Genomic DNA, 10,246 nt, shown 5'->3' with positions numbered 1-10,246 from the left:
AATTTGGTACAAGTGAAAATTACAATTTGTATAAATATTGCAATACGCATAACAGGGGGGGGGGGGGGGGCGCAAATTACGTCCGTATAATCAAATAAATCAGCTAATAACTAGTTGATTCAAGAAAACATTTACTGATCAATATTCTACAAAGCGAATAAGCGACAATATATACACGTTCGGTATATTACCTGAACTGTTGGTGTGTTTCCATTGTCAAGAGTGATGTACACATAACCTGTAGATACATTGAATTTTCGCCGAATTTTATTGACTCAAATCATAAATAAAAAAATACGCGCAATAACAACGTAGTTGTCAGTACTGACAGGATTTGTAAGTTAATATGTACGATAATGATAATATAAACCGTTTCACACCTACCGATTAAAGCTTAATCGGTGCGTTTTTTGTTTATCGCTTTAAATTGTGCAAATGACTGCAACTCCCGGACATACTCACGGCAGCCAACACTGTAGACACAATACGCACCAAATTCAAGCCACTCATCGGTTGAAACAAAATACGAATGGTAACTTGTTGCAGACAGCCTAATGAAATTGTCATGGCAACGGACGGGGTTAACGCGAGACGGGGTGGCGTGGAGCACGGATTAAGAGTAGTAAGATGCCACTTAAAGTATATTTGTTTATGCATTTGTTGGTACTCCGACCACAACACAACGAAATGACAGAGTAGCAGAACGTGTTGTGACCTTCTTCGTATTGTATTGCTTGCAATTTGTGATGTGGCAACGTTTTTGTATACTTTTTTCCCAGTGCATTATGTGAAACCATAAGTGAGGCCGGTTGGTCATTGTAACTGTGATATTGCAAATAGAAGTTTGAATGAGAACTGTACACATAACCCCCAAGCTGTCAAAAATCTTGCTTGTGCGCATCTACGAGGAAGTTTATTGTTAAAGTTGTATTAAGTAGTTGTGGGGTTCTCAAAAAGATATTAAAAATGACTTCCAGTATGGGCATAACGATGACGCTAGCCAACAGTATTATTGGCGTTAGTGTCCTAGCAATGCCTTTCTGTTTCAAACAGGTGAGATATTTAATCAGTTTGTGGAAAACTTTACCGCCCAAAATGAAAAATGAAATAAAATGGCAATTCTTTTCCTTGCAGTGCGGAATAATTTTGTCAATAGTTATGCTTCTGCTAAGTAGTATGCTGTCACGTTACGCTTGTCACTACCTCCTTAAAGCAGCAATAATGGCCAGGAGGAGGAACTTCGAATTTTTAGGTAAGTAGGCCTATATGTTCCATGCATACCTTAAATTAATATATCGTGTTGATTGCTAGTTGACTGCTAGTCTCGTGTCTCCTAAGTGAAACACAATAAACATAATGGTCTCATCATAGACTAGATTGTAAACTGTAATCTTCATCCCTTTCTGTGACAGCGTTTATTCCTCAAGTCATTCCGTGTAAGCTTATCCATTTGCTTATTTAAGGTTCATGAAGCCTGAATTCATGCCTTCTAGAGCAGTGGATTACCCCTGTCAGCAATGGTGGATGCCCCAGTGCTGTTCTGACTTGTACCATTATCTGATTGAACACCAAGCAATTTCTTTTTGTTAGGAGCTGTCAGTGATACTGTTTGTTTTGTCTTTACTACAAGCCATAGATAAATTGAAAAATTGTTTCTCATGCAAAATGGAGGAGATAACTGGTGATATTGTAAGCCCCATCCCAGAAATGACATACTGTTTATCAAAAATTACGAGTTGGGTTATTTGTTGATAAAGAGAGCTTACATCCGTTATGGGTAATAATGCCTAACAAAGTATCATGTGCCATAGACAAACAGGATTATGCTTAAAACCCCAGAATAAAACATTGGACTAAATTATTAGAAGACTGAAATGAAAGAAAGCGTGTAAGCTAAATTTGATTATTCCAGGTTCATTGTACAAAAAACAATTTTACTTTTTCCGAAAAATGTCGCACACTTTGTTTTAAAACGACGTCTTTGTCTTCCACATCAGTTTACTCCATTACTGGTAGTATGCAAATGTGTCAGTGTAGCTGCTATTTCAGATTAATTGATATGAAATTTGTCATGGTCACAATGTTCTATGCTCAACAACCTGCTTCAATATCATTTGCTACATGTATTTCAACAAAATCTTAAAATAATTCCAATAAAATCTCTCTCCTTTATGCAGTTGCAATACTTTACACTTCACAATATATTAGTAGGGCATTAATCTTCACCAAAATGGAAATATTGTGTGACACTTACTACTCTAGTGATACGAGTATCACATATTTAACACGATATGCACAGTGCTGACTCTCCTCTTACAATGCTAATATGTGCTGAACTCCAAAGCTTGTGTTGTCATTCCACAAAACATCAATGTCCAAGACTCGCATCAGCTGAGCAGCTGCCATTGGAGAAAGAAAAGGTACATCAGCCTGCTACAGTTAAGTGTGAGTGTATGTGGTGTGCTTACAGTGTGATGGGACACATCCAGTAAGAAGTAAATTACCATGCAGACATCTGCTGTGTGATCCTATGTGGCACCTCTATCTGTTTGATTGTTTCATCAGTTATTACTCTTTATACATATGACAAACTCATGAACGTCTTCTATCAAGTATACTTTTTAGGTCATGTACAAATTAAATCAGCTTACTTTTGCACGGTCTTTTTTTTAATAACCCCGCATATAAATGAACCAGAGTGAATATGATACGATATATGTTCTATTATCTGAGTTACTTTAATTTTTGCTTGGGGGATAAAAGTCAGTGGTAGCTATGGTTTTATCAGTAAATAATAAACTAGTTTTACATATGTTATGACATTATGTTTCTGCGCTATTTTTTCTACGTCGCCAAAATATATCTGTTCTTTGACATTGACTTTTTTCAGCCTTCCACGCATATGGACCCACAGGAAAATTTTTGGTTGAGCTCTGCATTATAGGTTTTCTGATGGGCACATGTATTGCTTTCTTTGTGGTGGTTGGTGACTTGGGACCTGCAATTGTTGCAAAGACACTAGGAGTTGATGACTCATCCAGACTGAGATCCTCTGTTCTTGTTGGTAAGTAATCACACCTCAAAAGACAAGTTAACATTAATTACTTTGTGTCGTAGCATAGCTTCCAGCCCACATATCCTGAACAATTCTGCATTATATACGAGAAAATTTCTTTTGTTTGTCTGTTCAGATGGCATAACTTTGCTTCAGTGTGATGATTTGCTTCACTTTACGCACTTAACAATTCTACATCTACATAGTTACTCCGCAAGCCCCATATGGTGTGTGGCAGAGGATACCCTGTACCGCTACTTGTCATTTCTTTCCTGTTCCACACACAAATAGAGCAGGAGAAAAATGACTGTCTGCATGCCTCTGTATGAGCCAAAATTTCTTGTTATTTTATCTTTGTGGTCTTTATGCGTGACGTATGTTTCTTGAAAACAACATCGTCTTCCCTCCAGGGATTCCCATTTGAATTCTCGAAACATCTCTGTTAACACTTAGATGTCGTTTGAACCTATCAGTAACAAATCCAGCAGCCTGCCTCTGGATTGCTTTGATGTCTTCCTTCAGTCCCACTGGGTCCATTATGGACTGAGCTTTGAGAACCAAAACTGTTTCCTCACAAGCTGCTGCAAATAATTGCTGACACATGCTACTAGAAACACCTATGTTAAAGATGCTTCCCACCTAGTGGTGATTGTGGTTGTGGTTGTGATTCAACCATAAAAATGTATAGGTTGTCATCATTTTTAAGACAGGTTTGATGGTGATCACCACACCAAACTAGAATGTACAGAAACTTCTAAAGAAACAGAGACTACTGCATAATAGGTGTAAAACAAAGTCCACAGCTATAGATAGAAAGATGCCAAATGAAACACATTTTGCTGTCAAGAGAGCGATGCGTGATGCATTCAATGACTACTGTAGCACAATGTTGTCAAGTGACCTTTCACAGAACCCAAAGAAACTCTGGTCTTATATAAAGACTGTTAGCGGCACCAAAATTAGTTTCCAGTCCCTAATGAATGAGACAGAAACTGAAACTGAAGGTAGCAGTGCAAAAGATGAAATGTTTAACTCTGTTTCAATGTTTCTTTACGAAGGAAAAGGCAGGAGAATTGCCACAATTTAATCCCCATACTGCTGAAAAGATGAATGAAGTACGTGTTAGTGTCAGCGGTGTTGAGAAACAGCTGAAATCATTAAAACTGAACAAAGTTCCAGGCCCCAATGTAATCTCTGTCAGATTCTTTACTGAATTTGCAGCTGAGTTAGCCCCTCTTCTAACTATAATCTATCGTAGATCCCTCAAACAAAAACCATGCCCAGTTCTTGGAAAAAGGCACAGGTCACACCTGTCTACAAGAAGGTGTGTGTGTGTGTGTGTGTGTGTGTGTGTGTGTGTGTGTGTGTGTGTGTGTGTGTGTGTGTCCTGCTGTAGCCCCCAGTGGTTGTAGCCCCCAGTGGTTCACAAGCCCACAGCAGGATCCCCCCCCCCGCACCTCCACATACCGAACCCAGTGTTATTGTGCGGTTCGGCCCCCAGTGAACCGCCGGGGGAATGTCTCATACAGACGAATGGAATCCCAAATGTTTGTGTGGTAGAGTAATAATGGTGTACGCATACATGGAGACAGTCAGTGTTTGTGTGGCAATCGCCGACATAGTGTAGCTGAGGTGGAATAAGGGGAACCAGGCTGCATTCGCCAAGGTAGATGGAAAACCGCCTTAAAAACCATCCACAGGCTGGCCGGCACACCGGACCTCGAACCTAATCCACCGGGCAGATTCGTGCCGGGAACCTGCATGCTTTCCCACTCAGGAAGCGGCATGTTAGACCGTGTGGCTAGCTGGGCAGGCTTACAAGTAGGGTAGTAGAAGTGATCCACAAAACATCGATTTGCTATAGAGTCTTAGAGCATATTATGAGCTCAAACATAATGAGGTATCTTGAACAGAATGACCTTCTCAATGCCAACCAGCTGGGATTTCGAAAACATTGATCATCTGAAAGCAAACTCGCAGTTTTCTCACATGACATACTGAAAGCTTTGGATCAATGTAATCAGATAGATGCTGTATTCTTGATTTCCCAAAAGCATTTAAAACAGTACCACACCTATACACATTGTCAAAAGTATGATCATATGAGATATCAAGTGAAATTTGTGACTAGATTGAGGACTTTTTGGCAGGGAGGACACAACATGTTATCTGGAATGGAGAATCATCATCAGATGTAGAAGTAACTTCGGGTGTCCCCCAGGCAAGTGTGTTGGGACCCTTGCTGTTCATTTTGTATGTTAATGACCTTGCAGACAGTGCATGGTGCGTGATGCAGTTATTATCTATAATGAAGTAATATTTGGAAGAAGCCACATAAATATTCAGTCAGATCTTGATAAGATTTCAGAGTGGTGTAAAGATTGGCAACTTGCTCTAAATGTTCAGAAATATAACATTTTGCACTTCACAAAACAAAAAAACCCTAGTGTCCGATGACTGTAATATCAGTGAGTCACTGTTGAAATCGTCCAATTCATACAAATACGTGGGTGTAACACTTTGTAGGGATATGAAATGGAATGATCACGTAAGTTCAGTTGTGAGTGAAGCAGGTGGTAGACTTCAGTTTATTGGTAGAATACAGGGGGATTGCAGTCAATATACAAAGGAGATTCGTACAAATCACGCATTCAACTGGTTCTAGAATATTATTCGAGTGTGTGGGGTCCATATCAGATAGGACTAACAGGGGATATTGAATATGTAAAAAGAAGGGCGGCACGAATGGTCACAGACTGGTTTAATCCATGGGAGTGTGTCACAGAGATACTGGAGGAATTGAACTGGAAGACTCTTTAAGGCAGACATAAACTATCCCAAGAAAGTTTTAAGAACTGGCTTTAAATGATTACTGTTGGAATACATACAACCTCCTTCGTATTGCTCACAAAGCGATCTTGAAGGTAAGATAAGAATAATTACTGCACACACACACAGGCATTCAATCAATCATTTTTCCTGTGCTCCCTATGTGAATGGAACAGGAAGAAATCCTAGTAACTGGTACAATAGGCTGTATCTTCTGCCATGCCCCTCATGGTGGTTTGCAGAGTATAGGTGTAGATGTTTCCTAATATATGAGTATGTACAACATGTTTTAAAGTCTTTGCATGAAACATAAAGGAGTGATAGATCATGTCATGGGGAACATGACAAAATATGTGCTGACGATTCCTGGTGAAACTGAGCAGCCCCTGACACAAAGAGATTTTACCAAACTGGCACTAACCAGGTGTGCTGTATTCTACCTACTCCAGTAAACTGATTGAGTTGTTTTCAACAAGAGCACCATAAGAATGAATGGCTCTTAAGTGGAGAAATATGATTTAGAATTGAAACAGGAACTTTAATTTTGGTCACTGCAGCCCCTTTCATGCAGAGCTCTCTCTCTCTCTCTCTCTCTCTCTCTCTCTCTCTCACACACACACACACACACACACACACACACACACACACACACACACACACATTCTTTCTTCAAAATGCCATTCATTTCATTCAATGGATCTCCAGATTTGTTGCCGTCTCTGACAGAATTATTTTTTCTCCATGAACTTGAATTTGTTTTTGAAATTTATTCTTTAATCCCTTTACTGCTTTCTCATTGTATATGTTAGGTGACATGGGTTTGGGCTACAACTCTATCACTCCATACTCAAGCACTACCACTTTTTCATGTCCTTTGACGCGTACAAATACAGTTTGATTTTTGTACAAATTGTAAATAATCTTTTGCTGCCTGTATTTTATCCTTGGTAGTATTGTAACCCAAAGAGTGTATTCCAGTTAGCAGTGCCAAAATCTTTAACATAATCTACAAATGCTATAATTGTGGATTTAACTTTTTCTCTGCCTATATTTCAATGTAAGTGATATTGCTTCATATATTCTTACATTTCCCTGGAGCTGAGGCTGATCTTCCCTCGTTTTTCGTCTGTAGATAATTCAGTTTACCATTTTACACCCATGAATTACTAAACTAAAGGTTTGTTAATATACCTGCTGTACCTGCCTTTCTTGGTATTGGGGTTACGACATTCTTCTTGTAATTGGAGGATATTTTGCGTTTCATTTCACATATAGCTTGCATACTGGGTGGAAGAGTTTTGCAGTGTTTGATTGTCCAAAGGATCAAAATAATTCTGAAGGAATAATGTCTCCTCCAGGTTCAACTTACACCATTTATTGTTTTGTGAAATTCTCTCATGCGTTTCATTTTCTCTTTCCATAATGTTATCATAAAGTGTCTTTCCTCTGTTTATCTGTCCTCCATGCTTCAGCCTTATCTTGCTTGCTTTGTACTGGCTGCGCTAAATCTGGAACATGACTTCTATTGAGTCAAGCTTACCTCCTGCTCTGCAGAATGGTGCACTTGATGTATCAAATCTTATAGGAAATTCCAGCATATTGCTGGATCCAGAAGTGGAATGATTATAACACAGCAAACCTTGAAAACTATGATAAACTGTGATTGGGACTGTATCAGCACTCCATTTGAGATTATGCACCTCCTTTATAAGCACCAGCTTTGATTCTGTAAGGAGTGGTAATGCAGAGCAGTTTCTTCCATTCGAAGTGTCTAGTAGGTGGCTGAGTGTTGTGACTCGCCGATCTTTCAAAGTGCCGCCGCGCAGTTACGCGCCTCCTCTACATGCGACGCTGTCTGCCAGCCACGCAGCAGCAGCGCCACCTAAGCAGCCAGCCAGCGGCCGCTAGACTTGGACTCAGTTATGATTTGACTGTTAAAGTGTACACTCTGTTTACTTGATCTGTGACTTTCATGTATTGCATCTTCCTTGAAATATATTTGTTCAACTTGAAGTTATAACACTGAGACTGACAGACAGGCTGACACTAGTTTCTTGAATTCTGCAAAGCCTTTGACTCAGTTTCTCGTTGTCAATTAGTTAACACAACTATTTAAATTTGTGAAGACAGGTGAGCTGACTGTCTTTAGGGAGGAAAAGGTGTCAACTAGGAGTTCGACATGTAGTCACATTGAAACAATTCGACCTGCAGTCATATTGAAACAACATGGATTGTGGTCTGCAGGTGTTCTTTTACAGAATAATAATGCATGGCCGCATATGGCTGGTGCAACACTTTCAGACCTGGTGTTTGAGGGTCATATATACCCACCATACACACTTTATCTTTACCTTGAACTGTTTCCAAATGTTTGGAACACTCTGAGAAACATTGGGTGATCAACATGTTGCCATGTTTTTCACCGAGAAAGTGCATTACATTTGTAAATTAAATGACATGTTCCGCATCATAGCCAGAGGTCAGAGTTGTGGTTCATGAAACTCACAAATACTTATGGTATGCTATTGTAATCCAAGTCACTAGGAAACTATTTCTGGGAGATAACTGTAGATTACCTACAGCTTGTCACTTTGTGAATTCTAGAGTGTTTGTAGTATCTTCATCATGCCTCGAAGCAGCCTTGATGATGGTGAGATGACTCGAGGCAAGCGGTTGTTGAAAAGATGCAAGAAGACGAATTAGCAAGAAAACAAACCAGAAACAGAGTCCTGAAATGATACTACCAAACTAACAGCAGTGACTACTTTTACTATATGTTCTTAAAATCTACAGTTTATTTATTGAAAATGCTAGACATAATGTTTCGTCAAGTAGTTATCCATGCTGTTGGTGGAAGCTTATTTGGGCACTAATGTGTTAGTTAGTTAGTTACGAATTATTTAAGAATAAAGGAGGCTTTCGGAATGAACTTCCTGTTTTCAAACTTGTAGGAAAAGCACGCGCTCGCGCGCGCGCGCGCACACACACACACACACACACACACACACACACACACACATGTAGCACGCGCGCGCGCGCACACACACACACACACACACACACACACACACACACACGTGTCTCCCTACATTGTGCTCAGTCAACTGCCAGCTCTTTCCTGGCCCACAGTGAGTGTAGTGGGGTGCAGGCTGGGGTGGGGCGATGGATGGAGAGAGGCAGGAGGCAAGGAAGGGGTGGTGGGGGGGGAAGTGTCTAGCAGCTCCAGGGAGAGTGGGGAGCTGTCTGTGGGCTAGCTAGGGCTGCAGGTAGAGGGGGCAGGTGGCAGAAAGCTGGACATGTGATTTCACAGACTAAGGTAGCAGCACACAGCTGACATGAATTGGGCAGGGATACTGGGGCAGAGGACGGTGCCCCCCCCCCCACACACACACACTATTTGAGAGAAGCAGTGTGTTGTTATAGGTTTAGGTCAGGGAGGTTATGGGAGTGAAGGCTGTGCTGTAAGGATAGGTCCCATCTGTGCAGCTCAGAAAAGCTGATGGTGGGCCAGGAAAGAGCTAGCAGTTGACTGAGCACAATGTGGGGAAACAAGTATGTGCATCTAAGTGTGTTTCATTCTGAAAGTTAGCAATGCTCAGTACTTTTTGTTTGTCTACATACCGACAATGCAACACTAGTGTCTTTCTGTGAGTTGTCTCTTTTATTTTTAAATAATTCATAATTCTCAACCAGCACTTTCTGTACATTATTATACCATCTAGTGGCTCACTTCCATCCAAATCTCATGTTGTCCATCCTTCGTTACTGTCTCCTTTATTTAGATGCCTTCTATTGTCTGTCCATTTCTTTCTCTTACATTTCTTCGCTCTTGTCACTATGACACACTCTGTAACTGCCACAATACAAGTGGTTGCACATGACTTTCGTTACACCCTGCAGTTACGGTTGCGTCCATTATGACAGCCATGCACACAACCCATTACGACAGCCACGCACACAACTCCACGTGCCATGTGACTCCCGATAACAGCATCACACAGTTCTAGCAACACAAAATCCTTCCCTCTCTCACATATCGCTCCCAATCTGCCTGTTCTTGTTTTCTTTTTATCTCTTATGCGTGACGATAAATCATGTGCTATTGAATTTATTTTGCGCACATGACAATATATCATGTGTGGCCAGATATACCTGTCACAATACTGACCTGTGCCCCCAACACAATTTCTTTCACTCCTTACACCTGTCAACGTTATTCAGCTCCCCCTGCAATGGCTTGAAACCTTTACCCACCACTTCAGCACCATTTCCTTCCCCAGTGCCATCCCCCCCCCCCCCCCCACCCACCCTCTCCTCTCCCCCAACGCAGTGGACCCTGGACCCCTGCTCTATTTATCTGCA

General features: G+C 40.8%; 1 protein-coding gene across 1 annotated transcript in view; it reads left to right on the top strand.

The window, feature by feature from the left end:
• The first annotated feature begins 578 nt into the window (after window positions 1–578).
• Window positions 579–10,246, top strand: part of LOC126474940 (putative sodium-coupled neutral amino acid transporter 10) — a 76,874-nt gene continuing 67,206 nt past the window's right edge. The window contains exons 1-3 of the mRNA XM_050102458.1: window positions 579–1,053; window positions 1,135–1,252; window positions 2,891–3,064. Of these exons, the coding sequence (XP_049958415.1) occupies window positions 967–1,053; window positions 1,135–1,252; window positions 2,891–3,064 (379 nt within the window). The 5' untranslated portion in view covers window positions 579–966. The remainder of the gene's footprint in view (window positions 1,054–1,134; window positions 1,253–2,890; window positions 3,065–10,246) is intronic.

The sequence above is a fragment of the Schistocerca serialis genome, chromosome 4 (genome assembly GCF_023864345.2).
Source record: "Schistocerca serialis cubense isolate TAMUIC-IGC-003099 chromosome 4, iqSchSeri2.2, whole genome shotgun sequence".
NCBI lineage: Eukaryota > Metazoa > Arthropoda > Insecta > Orthoptera > Acrididae > Schistocerca > Schistocerca serialis.
Note: the sequence above shows the minus strand (reverse complement) of the source record. Positions and strands in the feature narration are given on the sequence as shown.